Source organism: Tyto alba, unplaced genomic scaffold (genome assembly GCF_018691265.1).
Source record: "Tyto alba isolate M040663 unplaced genomic scaffold, T.alba_DEE_v4.0 Super-Scaffold_3, whole genome shotgun sequence".
Lineage (NCBI taxonomy): Eukaryota > Metazoa > Chordata > Aves > Strigiformes > Tytonidae > Tyto > Tyto alba.
In genome coordinates this window covers 3299333-3311636 of record NW_024881304.1, presented here as the reverse complement: position 1 = coordinate 3311636, position 12304 = coordinate 3299333, and the positions used below count along the sequence as shown (strand labels likewise).

Here is a 12304-nt window from a genome sequence, read left to right as displayed (position 1 = left end):
GGTTTTTTTGCTGAAGCTGGAAATACTTTATTCACTGTCTGGAACTTGGAGGTGGAGGATATATCATTAACTTCATCTGTTTCTGGTGTGACTCCTTTTGGGACTTGCCTTTGTTGACAAAACATGTTTGCCTTTATCTGAATATAGATACTAATGGGGTGAGGAATATTACAAATCACTTGGAAGAGAATTTTCAAAGGGGAAATGTATTTAGCACTCTTTCAGGAGCAAAAGCTCCACATAGACTTTTCCTCCTTTAATACATATTGTAATACAGGTCTGGGGTCAGGGTAGAGGAAGATTGAGCTGTGTGATAGAGCAGTATTCACCAGCAAGAATAACTGTTTATAAGTTTTCTGGGAGTTAAGGTTTTCTTCTGTGTTTTTAAGGGCCAGGTCAAGAGGAGTTATGTTCTCAGAACTTAAGCTGAGGTATCTAGTGTTCCTGAGAGTTTCAGAAATAGATGCATTCTGTTTTATAATTGAGCAAAGTTATTTCAGATTCTGCTTCAAATCCACATCTGCAAAAATATTTGGTTCTAGTATCTTAAAAATTGTATTTTGAGTTTTTTTTAATATGCAGTTTGGATTTTAAATGGACAGTAGACTCTCAAAGGAATATGATTGAGTTGTGGGAGATGCATTAGTAGTAGTTGATTTGAGATACCAGAACATTTGGAGGGCACATGGTATATATAATTGGATAGTTAACCCCCCCTTCAAGCATAGTCCTAATATTCTGTAATGTCACATATGCTCAGAAAGCTGTGCATATGTAAAGTACTGCATGTTCTTATAAATAAATATGTTCAATAGCCTGTTTTGTAAAAGTTCGGGGAGGGGCAAAGAGAAGCCCTGCATTAGGTAGATTTTTAATGTTACATTGAACTTAACTGCAGTTTGACTTTTTTCCTAGAGCGTTTTTCTTCAGCTCTTTCCAAATTAACTCTTAGGCTTCATCTTCATGCAGGAAGCATTGTTTTATTGGAAGTTCACACTCTTGATAGTTTGGCTGTTCATTTGTTTTAAATTTTTGGTGAAATAAATTGGATATCTGGAGAAATAATGCTTATACTGGACCATTTTCAAGTTGCTGGTTCTTCTTTCCTAGTTTCTTTTAAACTTGGTCTCAGTTAGAGTTGACATTGCATTCTGTTTACTACCCATCTTCTGAGTTTCTTTTGTAATTTCAGTCTTCTCCGTAATGTACCAGTGTATAGATTTTATTCTAGAATGACTTGGAAGTGAACAGCAGCTCCATGGTAGTAAAATATGTCAATGTCCAGCGCTCACAGAATCATGTAGCTTGCTTGCACATACAGTTACATTTTAGGGCTACACTGGAAGCTTTTGTAGCCTTAACTCTCCCAGAATAATTGGCAAAGCTTCCTTTTTACTTTCAATAAAGTAGTGCCTATTTTTACAAAACTTGAGTACTGTTGTGCTTGTTCTCCAGTGCTTTGAAGAGTTTTTGTGGAATGTTTCTCCCATGACTATCTTCCCGTTAAACTTTGTAACAGAAAATTGGAATGTGCTTGTACTTTATTCTTTTGCCTCCAGCTTACGTAAACTGGTCTCGGTGACTATTATATACGTTTTTTTCCATCCTTAGTGCACAGTGCTGTGGTAAACAGTCTTTCCTTTCACCCCTCTGGAAACTATCTGGTTACTGCTTCCAATGATTCAACCCTTAAGATTCTGGACTTGCTTGAAGGAAGACTTCTGTATACTCTTCATGGTCACCAGGTGAGGCAAAGCCTTTTATACAGTAATGTACAAACCCATAACAAACTGGGCACATCTGTGCTTGAGCCTTTCATTCTTCATGGCCAAAACTTCCTTGCATAAAATTACAATGATAGTACTACTGAGATCATCACTGTTTTGAAGGGAAGACCTATGGGGTGGGAGGGAGGGAAGACAGGAATGGAAAGGATGAGAAATCAAGAGAGAAAGGGAGCTCCAGTATTGAGGATGCAGGTCTTAGACCTAAGGGGCAGTCAGAGCTGTGCGATAGACTCTAATCCTGGGTCTGTTGTGCACTCTGTACCACAGCTCTGACTGTCTCCCTCTCTAGAGTGGTGCAAATAACACTCACTGCCCTGACATAAGTGTTGTGAAGATAAGTACTATTTACCTGACAGGAGACTTGAGGACAGTACTGGTAAAACGGAGGAAATACATTTTCAGATGTGATTTGGGAACATGTTTCCCTTTTGTTAATGGGTTGAATTAAATAATTGAAGGTGATAAATGCTGCTGGTTGGTTAAGTTTAACTGATTGACCTATTAGTATTATGCTGCTGGATGCGTTGCTTGTAAGGTTAATTATATGAATGCTTGGAGCTCTCTTTTTAAATGTTAAATGAAAATTAATAGACTAATTTTGTTGTCCATACTGAGTGGGGCTCAAAGGCATAAAAAAGCAGACCTGCTTTAAAGGTTCCTTTTCCAAAGGGACAAAGAGAACATAAATTCTTGCCCCACTTGTCTCTGTTAAAAAGGGGGCTGAGTCTTAAAGCATCAAAACTAGCTGGGGAAAGCCATTGCCTGAAGCTGTTGTTGTGGTCATGGGGATGGTTCTAGGCAATAATGGTAGTGGTGTAAGCCGCAAAACTGATAATTCTGGTTTCTTGTGGCTTTGTTTAGTGACTGCCTTGTCTGATATCTAAAAAGGTCAACTTTGTTCTGTAACTTCTCTTTTCCTGTGTATTAATAAACTTTTCGCTTTTTTTTGTAATATTAATGGGAAAATAGGGCAACCTCATACTTAAAGCTCTACTTCATGTAAAGATCTGATTAAAACTGACCAAAGGGTTCAAATGCTGAAAAGAATTAGGGGAAGATAACAAATTCTGTTTATCTTAACATGTAAACCTTGACTGCCTAAATTTTTCTTACTTTGAAAATTAGACTAAGTGGATTCTCCTGTCAGGGGCTGCAAAGCTTCTAACTGTTGTCTTAATCTTGTTTTCATATTTGTTTCTTGTGTTAATTTAAATCAGTTCCTAGGAAGTAGCTTTCTAGAAAAGTGTAGGTATGAAGGACAGTGGATCTTTACACCTTTCATCCTTCCCTCGGGAAGGGATGCGCCTGTTTCTTGTTCAGCAGGAGGCTGAACCTGCTTTCTATTTTCCTCCCTTCTGAGTTGTAGGCTGCTCCTCACCAAGTGCAGTGGCACAAAAAAAAAAATTGAGAGTCCCAAACTGATTATAGTGATGGAGGTCTTCAGAATTAGACAATAGAAAGTCCCTTTAGTCTGCTGTACTTAACTCAGGGCTTCTGCAAAACAGTTGGTTTGTGAATCATCTGTTCAGAAGTAGAGTTAAAGCTCCATATTTTTCCTGCTCCTGTTTCAGATCAGTAAGACAATGTCTGCCACTCTCCTAGGCATCTAACTGGCATTGGAAATGCTTTGACACTGGCACAGCTGAAGGGTAGTTGCCATTGTAGGATTATACCTTTTTCAGTTTGGAAACAAGTGGAAGTATAAAAATGGCTGGTAGTGCTGTCTGGTCATCTTTAAGTGTATTGCCCTGAGATGGCTATGGAACCAGTCCTAGCATAGCCCTGGCTGGCATTCCCTCTGCTGGTATGTGCTGTATTGTTGTGGGTTGGTTCTTTTAATGCCTGCTTTCACAGATATGTTTTTCCACTAAAAGAGCATGATAGCTTTTGCTTCATTCACTGTAAGCAGCCAGCAGTGACAACAGGCCCTGCTTTCACCAGAAGCTGCTGGGGTGGATTCCTGCACTGGCTGCCTCTCTAGCCTGCTCTGCTCAGATAAACCCAGTCTACTTAATACTGAGGTTGTGTTTTTCCCCCCCTCCATTCTCATGGTGATTTCTGTCAATATCTTCAAGTGGCTAAAAAGGAAGTGGGTGTGGATTTTTTGGTCATTAAGTAGATTTCCCTTTTTAAGTGAGGGCTGCAGGTTAGTCACCAAATGAACAGCCTGTTCTGAAGACATTCTTGAGTTGTGACTTTGTGAGGGTGAATATGCTGGTGGAGGCTCTGTTCCTACTCTGACAGCTGACTGCTGTTATGTTGTTCTGGGAAGACTGCATGCGAATGGACACTTGAAGGAAAAAAACTTAAGGTCCTTTAGACATACTCTGACGCAACTGCTGGAGTGCCAGGAATTTGTTAGCAGCTGATTAGTTTACATAAGGAGGATTGCCAAGTTTACATTGCTGTCTTTAATTGTAATGTAGCTGGCCCCTTTGTAGCAGAAGGATTGTTAGAGACAGGAGTTTGCAGCTTGGACCTGACATCTTGCAGCTGCAAAATATCATTCTGTATTGTGCTGCATATTTTAGTTCTGGAGTGCTTCAAGCTGTGAAGCACTCTTGCCTAATTCCATACACATGAGACAGGGGCTTGGTATGTAGGTCCACCTCGAACTGAATCATTGTTGAGGAACAGAATGTTTTGGGGCCCTGTAAGTCACCTCTGGAGAGTTGCTAGAGGAGAGCAGGTATGTACACAGTGCTTGTCTGCCCTTTGGGGTGGTTTGATTAGAGCATTTCCAGACCAACTTCCTTAGTGGAATGAAAAGTCTCAGCAAATATTTAGAAAATATCTGTATGTTTATAACTAGGAAGACGGAAAATGCAAAGTTAAGATTCTCCAAACAACCTTAATTTGAACCATGAAGTAGCTGCATTCTACCTACCTGGGTGGCGTAAGTGCTTTCTGCTTTGTTCGCAGACTGAAGAGCAAGATCTGAGCAGGTGCACAGGAAACAAATGCGCTCTTTTTCTGTCTGCTGTCAGCTCTACTTAGGTGGCATCTGTGCAGGCCTAGTCCTCTTTGAAGGATGTGAGGATGTCTCAGCACTGCACAGAACTGGACCAACAAAAAAGGGGAGAAGGTTGTGTTGCAAACAACAAGCAATTGACTCTAGATTAGCATTTCCAAATATTAAAAGGAAATACAAGTGCTCTTTTCTTCCTTTGTATTTTTTTTTTTTAACTGAAGCTTTCAGGAGTTAAAGAGCTACTGAATATTCAATTATAAGTTGCCAGTATAAATTTTCCCTGTGTTAGCTCTACCCCTTACACCCTAGTGAAGGAAGGTGCAGGCATGACTGTCTTGCTCTGTGTAGTAATACAGGAATTTTTCAGAGCTCAGTGTGCTGAGAATCCTCATGACCTCTTGTCAGAGGTATTATTTATGAAGATGTCCCTTGTTGCTATTGCCATCTGTCCCCTGTGCTTTTCTTCTTGGTTCCCTTCTCTCCTTTATATTCTCACCTGCATAGTGTGCCGTTTCTAGGAATCTGCCCTTTATATAAACATTTTTCTTGTCCTTAATGTTGAACGTGGATTCTTTCCACAGTCCTATAGCTTTCCACTCCATCCCCACTTGAGGACCATACTCAGCTCTGTCCTGAATGTCTTGATTTGCCAATGTGCAATTCCTGTGCTGACACCTGCTCCCCTCTCCACATTGTCTTTAGGGTATCTGTGTTGTTTGTAAAAAGACAACAAGCATCCATGGCATTCATAGCTTTTTTCCCCCTAGTTCTTAACTCTTTCTAGTATTTGGTTTTTCCTGTCTGATGCTTCTGCAGGATATGTTTTGCATCCTGTACCAGATTGTGAAACAAGTGTGTGTTAACTTTGTCACCTGTCTCGCCCCTTGTATTTCTTCCTGCCTCTGTCTTCTCTGAATTCGGTTTTCTTATAAGTATCCTGCTGTCTTTCACCTTTTCTTATGAGATTGAATAGATCTTCACAGCTGTGGGTTTCCTTGCTGCAAGTTCATCATTGATCCTGAGATACAGGCTGATTGCTCCTGCCTTACCAAAAGGTCTGTTAATTTAAATTGGTCTTCACTGAACTCTCTTCACTGTTTCCTCTGCTGCTGAAACCAAGTGATAAATGAAAAACATATGACGTCCAGCATCTTGTCTCAGGCCATCTATCTTCTTTGGCACTCAAATGCATTTATCAAGTTTCTTACCAGCTCTTGGTGTTTTCTTGATTGTCTTGATCACTTACTCTGCATTTTTTGCTTTTCTACCCTCTGTCATTTCAATGCCTATCTGTCCAAGTGTGATTTGCCCTCTCCTCCTGTGCCATAAAGGAGCTGAAAGCACTATGAGCGGTGGCAACGATTGCTCTGTTATGCCTCAAACTGATGACATGCCTGTGATCCCACTGTGCTGGTTGCTTCTGGATTTGTTTCTCAGACCTTGTTGCCACTCATATCTCCTTTTTTCTCTTTTCATGAGTTAATCTATTCCAGGAGAGTTTGACTAAATGTACTGGCTCATATCTACTCATTTCTACATCTCCTTTTGTGGGCAGTGGAAGAGGAAGCTCTCCTTTAATTCAACTATTTGCATCTTCTAGATAGGCCTTGTTCCAGTTCTTGGACCTCCCTTACTCTCTTACATGTCTCTTTTCTGGTATGCATTAGTTTCTACCAGGATTAAAAAAAAAAAAAAAAAAAAATCTAATGGCATCCTTGACCCTACTTGTCTCCAGCTACCTTCCTCTCTGCCTCTCCTTTCATTGTGCAGATTGTGCATCATTAAACTATTCTCCTCTGGTTTATTCCTGGACCCTTTCCAGCCTGGCTCTTGCTTCTTCTGTTATGCTGAAGCCAAAATGTTAGCTCTGTTCCTAGCTGAAGCTCACAAGTCTGACCTCTCTTGACTTGAATTGACTGTTGGTGTTGGCCCTGCTGTTCTTGAAATCGTGTGTCTTCTGTCTTCCAGCAGTTCTGTGGGGGAGGAGGTGGTGTCCAAGAGGGCTTTCTCTGTGATTGTCTGCTTACTATTTATAGGTGGTACGTATTCATACGCTGTAGGCATGCAGGTATGACTGCTTGCTTCAGGTGTATTTCCATGTCTTCAAACTAAACTCCTGGCCTTTCTCTGATATATTTCAGAGAGATCTATTTTTAGTTCCACCTTTGAAAGCTTTGTGTTCAGGGATGCTGTTCCTGTTGTCTCTTGTCATCTCTGTCAGTTGTTACTAATGCTGGTAGCATTCTGCCACTCTCTCATTCAGTGTTGTAATCTGTGACCTGGCTTTGGATCCCATCTTTCTGGGTAATGAATGCATTCAAGCCATTCAGAATAGTTCTGAACGTCTTTTTTCTAAGGCCACGCTTAATGTTTTGTGTAAGCTGATCAACGTGTGAATTGCCAGGGGCAATAAAGGCCTTATTGTTAGCCTACTTCTGCAGGAAGTGGGAAAACAAGGAGAAGGTACAGTGTTTATCTTTGGGGGATGGTCTGCATATAAATTAGATTGTATAACATGCTGTGCCTCACCTTTCTTACCTATGTATGCAGCTAGAAGTGGGATGTCACCTGGTGTTTCAGCTACCATGGCATGGCTATCTGACCTTGCCTGAATCTTGCTCATTGGGAACGCTGCTGCAAAGGACTAGACTTGATCCTGTTATCATTCCTTCTGTATGGCTTCCTTTTTTTTTTTGCTCCCAGTTTCTTTGCCGCATCCAGTGTGTGAGTGATTTGTCTTTTCTGAGGCTCCCTGGGGCTTATCTCTACCCTGCCTGGTACTCATCTTTCACTAGAGGTGATGAGTTGAATATTGATTAGTGACAATGTTCTTGCCACTCAACATTTCCAGTGGGTGACTTTTTGCTCTCTTCTGTACTTTCCCTCAAACTTTCTGCAGCTCTCTCCCAGTATCACCAAAATTATTATTATAATTTCAAACCTTATTTGACGTGCACAAAAGCTTGACAGTCCTCATGTTGGCCTGCCGAGGACTAAATATAGGTGTTCCTTACCGCTGACTTGATGTAGCTCATTGTCCAATCCCTTCTTTCTGCAGCTTCTTTAAGGCAAGAAGCTGTAGGAATTTGGGGACTCGTGCTAGCAGCTTGTGTGCAGCACATAGCGCAATGAGGAGGCAGAACTGGAAATTCTGACACTATAGGGAATACTAGGAGAAAGATATTTGTATCCTGTTACAGAAAGAGGAATAAAGTGATCCTGTAGAAAGTCGCTGCATCCCACATGTTCTAGTTGTGTGGGAAATAAGTTTAAAATTCTCCCTACAACATGTATAGAAGAATATGTAACTTCTGCTTTTTTATACTTTTAATGCAAACAGTAAATTTAAGGGAGGAAAAAAAATCTGAAGGGAGATTTGAATTCTTCAGTCTCCAACCATGTTGTCCAGGACTACATCAGAAATCCGTTGAATTTCTGCCATGTTTACCTGGAACAAATGGGAGTTAGGCTATGTTTAATCACTGGCAAGCGTAGCTTTTTTTTTTTGTGTGTGTGTTTATATTGTGAGAGTGTTTGGCAAACTATTATTTCCATGTTGCTATAGCGAACCTGTTGTATCCGGAAAGTAAGTGTATGTAGCAAAAATACTTTTCACTTAATTTATGTCAACAAATCTGTAGAGGATGTTGTGTCTATAGACTTGTTTGTTCCCTTTCTTTCAATTTATGTAGGCACATTCAGTCTTTGATATCACTTTCTATTTTGGGAGGAATATGTTCTGTTGAACTTTTTTCCCCTTCAGAATGCCATGACTTCAGAGTCAGTTCATTGCCTGTTTTGATGTGATTTGTATTGTACAAAGTTTTGTTTAAATGCACTGAAATATTTAGACTAATAAAAATAATTTTGTGAAACCTAGGTCCTCTCCAGTATTCCTCACATGTCCTTGTTCATGAACACTTTGTATTAATGTTTTGAAAGTTTTTTCTGCTCTCCCAACTCTGGTTTATTACAGTCAAAGTGCAGCTTCTGTATTCTCAGCTCTGTTATCTTTGAGCAGTATTCACCAGTGTGCAGCTCTCTGGCTTTGTGCTTTTTTCTGCCCTTTCATACTGTTTATGTCTTTTGCTTTCGCATGTTTTTTTAGTCTCCATTCCTGACAGTGTGGTTGAAGAGCTGAACTGCTGGGGAAGATGGGTGGGAGTAGAAGGCAGAAGCATGAGGGGCATCAGCTTGTCAGTAGTTCAGCTTGCTTTTCCCAGCAATAGACATCCTCTGGGAATGCTTGTTCCTGCCTTTCTTGCCCATTTCAGCTTGGGCTAAAGGTCAGGCTTAGGACAGTCTGCAACAAAATGTGTTCAGTAGCTGACATACAACCTCACTGTCTGGTTTCTCAGCTCTTTATTCTAAGCAGAACAGTTTGTGTTCTGCTTGTGCATGAACATACGTAACAATTTCCCAGCTCTGTTTAACTGCATCTCGGAGCGCCTGCTTCATCCTTCCCATGTGCGTCTTCCTGTGTGCTTTCTGAAAGGTTGAAAACATATTAAAATAGATGCATGGTGTGAAATGCATGCTTTTACTCAAGCAGGGCTTTAGCAGGCAGCACGATTTAAAGCATCTCAGAACTGACTGTTGTTTTAAGAGCAAGGCTTCAAAATGCAAGCACCTGTGCTGTATGAAGACGATACTGGATGCATTAACTTTGGCATCCCTTCTGTAAAACTAAGAGAAAATCAGTTTAAGCCAGCCTTCTTCTATTCTTCAGTTACAAACCTGACAACTAACACAAACCTGCATAGATCATTAGGCTGTAGCTTAAAAATGGTAAATGATGGTATTGTAAGGAGTACCTGCCTGCTGTTTGCATTCTCCTGTGCTGCCGCGGGTGCCTGTTTGATTTGAAGCCTCTGTTATTGCTTGGCCACATGCTCCACATGTAAGAGGATATGCAGCAGTAATTCTGGTTTGTTTCTGATGCCTTTGGATGTACCCCTGGAGTTGACTTTGTCCTGCTAGTTGGTATCCAAAGAGAATAGCTGGCTCCTAGAAAACTCTAGATAGTACTACAGAATACAGTAAGTAGAAGCTAATGTCCAAACACAGTATATTCTGCTGATGCTGTTCTGTATGTCATTCAGCAACCTGTTATTTTTACCAGTGCTCTTCAGGTAGCCTTGACTTTTTCTTCCTGCTGTGCTGGAAATTTTGTGGGCTTGTTGACTCTCAAGTCTCAAATAAGTAATTAGTTTCTGCTCTGAATATTGAATCTTATGTGTTCAGTTATTCCGCTTGTGCAGGTTTCTTGATTTAAAATGCTTCCAACCTTGGCCAAATTAATGGATGCAAATTGATTGATTTGCTTGACAGCTAGTGAAGCATGTTTTGAAGTTATGTTGTGGTGGAGTAAGCAAGAGCTTTAAGCCTTGGGTCTTCTGCAGTGAGCTGTTTGTATGGAGTATCTTGGAAATATAGGAAAGCATGTGATGACTGTAAAAAAAAAACCTCCAAACAAACAAAAGCAAGCAAGCAAACTCTCTTCCCCTTTTTTTGTGATGGAACTGATTCTTTCACTTCTTGCCTGTAGCCCTACTTGTTGGCTATTTTTATCATCAGTCATGTGTTTTATGCTGTCCCTTAGTGACAGTTATGTGTTTTCAAAGAAAGGCTGTTGGGAAAGCATGTGGAGAAAAGATATTATTTTCCATGCTGAATCTGGTGCACACAGTGGTCCATGAAATTTTCTGTCTTTTGGTGTCTGTGTCTTGAAGATTCTGGGTAATATTTGAAGTTCTGACCCCTGGAGTTCAATGATTATGTGAAAATCTTGCCTTCATGCATTTTTCTTCCATGGTTCTGGTAGTCATGGTATGAGGAGGAGCTTGGAAAATGTAGATTCTGAAGGCTTGGCAATTGAAGCCTGAAAGGTAGATTTATCACTTCTCAAATTCGTTTTAAAACACTTGCATTTTTATGGGACATGGTTTATGATTTGTGAATGATTACGATTGTCAGTAGTGGGGGTATTTTACATCTAACAATCTTTCTCAATAAGCCTTTTGATGATGCTTTGTGTATATCTGTGTGTTTTAAACCTCCTTTTCTGCTTTAAACCTTTCCGTCAGGTGACTGAAGGCTTCATTTAACAAAACTCAGCAGTTTCACTGCTTTTAATAAATGAACAGGAGTTTTACAAATTTCTAATTGTAAAGGGAAAAGAGAATGATTGAGAAGGAGCAATGAAAAGCCTGAAGCTGTGAAACTTAGTTTGTTCCTATCTCTGTCTTAATGCCATGTATATTGAAATGTGGGTGTCTTAAACTGGGGGCAGAAACATGGGAAATGGTAAGTGTGAGCCAAGCAAACTTACGTTAATTGTGGCCCACTTACCTGACAGATAAGAGCTTTTTAAATTTTACCTTTAGATTGCTGATGTCAAATGAGAAATAACTTGTAAAGCTGTAACGAATGGAGCTGTATAACACTTTGTTTTCTTTCAGGTTTTTTTTAAACATATCTTAAATCTGTTTACAGGGGCCAGCTACCTGTGTAGCGTTTTCAAGAGCTGGAGACTTATTTGCATCTGGAGGGTCTGATGAACAGGTACCTCACAAGTTTGATAGTTTTGTGTCTTGTTGCTGTTTTCTTGGCATCTTACTGCTTTCAAAGAGAAAACAAATACTAAAAATAGTGAGATATATTAAACATGGACTTTTCTTACCGGGGAAGTACTTCAGCTGGATTGTTTGGGAATGGGTATGTACTACAGAGGAAGTACTACCCTATGTATGGCCCTTACTGTATGCTTTTGAGACATCTGCTGCTGGGGATGTTAGATGGGTATACAAATGGCTGTGTTGAGATACACTGAATGTCACGTGTGATGTTGATGGATCATCTCTTGATCTGCCACTGGCTGGTTCTGGGGCACAAGTGTAAGGACAAGGCAAGCAGGCAGGGATGCTTGCCCTGATTAGTCTTCCAGGCTCCACTGGTCTACAGTGCTCTCTTTCATATTCCTTAATGTTCTCCTCCTCCCCACAGATGTCCTCTCAGTCTTACTTGAGTTGCTGTGGCTAAGCCATCTCCAGTGACTGAGATTAGGTGGTTTTCAACCTGGTTGGACCTGAATATAGGCTGAAGGCCTCTTTATTAATGGGAGCCTGGTGCAAAACTGTGCTAATGCTGCGATTGCAGAGCTTTTTGGGTCAGAGTTGGACTTTTATCTGCTGACTACAATGTGTACACTAGGATTGAGAGCCTGCATGTCTTGTACTGCTGGTGAAGGGTTCTTGTGGATGAAACAGTTGGGGCAGAAGGGGTCTCTTCCTTTTACTTCTGGTTCTGAGTTATAATTCACATTTGCATTTCTGTAAAAGCTGCTGGGTTTTCTTTTCTGTTGTCAGTGGGGGAAAGCAAAAATATACTCAGTATGTCTGGACCATGCTAAAATGACTTTATGTTTTTTCTGAGACACTTATTTTTAGTAGTATACTATTGAGGAGGAAACCAGTCCTAGGGTTGTAGCTCATGACAGTTTCATGAGCTGCTGCATTTTAACTCCATCTTCTAGATTTGCTGAGAT

General features: G+C 40.4%; 1 protein-coding gene across 3 annotated transcripts in view; it reads left to right on the top strand.

Annotated features, from left to right (window-relative positions):
* POC1A (POC1 centriolar protein A) overlaps positions 1 to 12304 on the top strand; it is a 68718-nt gene that overhangs the window by 17219 nt on the left and 39195 nt on the right. For all 3 annotated transcript variants that reach the window (XM_042799692.1, XM_042799690.1, XM_042799691.1), the window contains exons 7-8: positions 1612 to 1745; positions 11254 to 11322. In XM_042799692.1, the coding sequence (XP_042655626.1) occupies positions 1612 to 1745; positions 11254 to 11322 (203 nt within the window). The remainder of the gene's footprint in view (positions 1 to 1611; positions 1746 to 11253; positions 11323 to 12304) is intronic.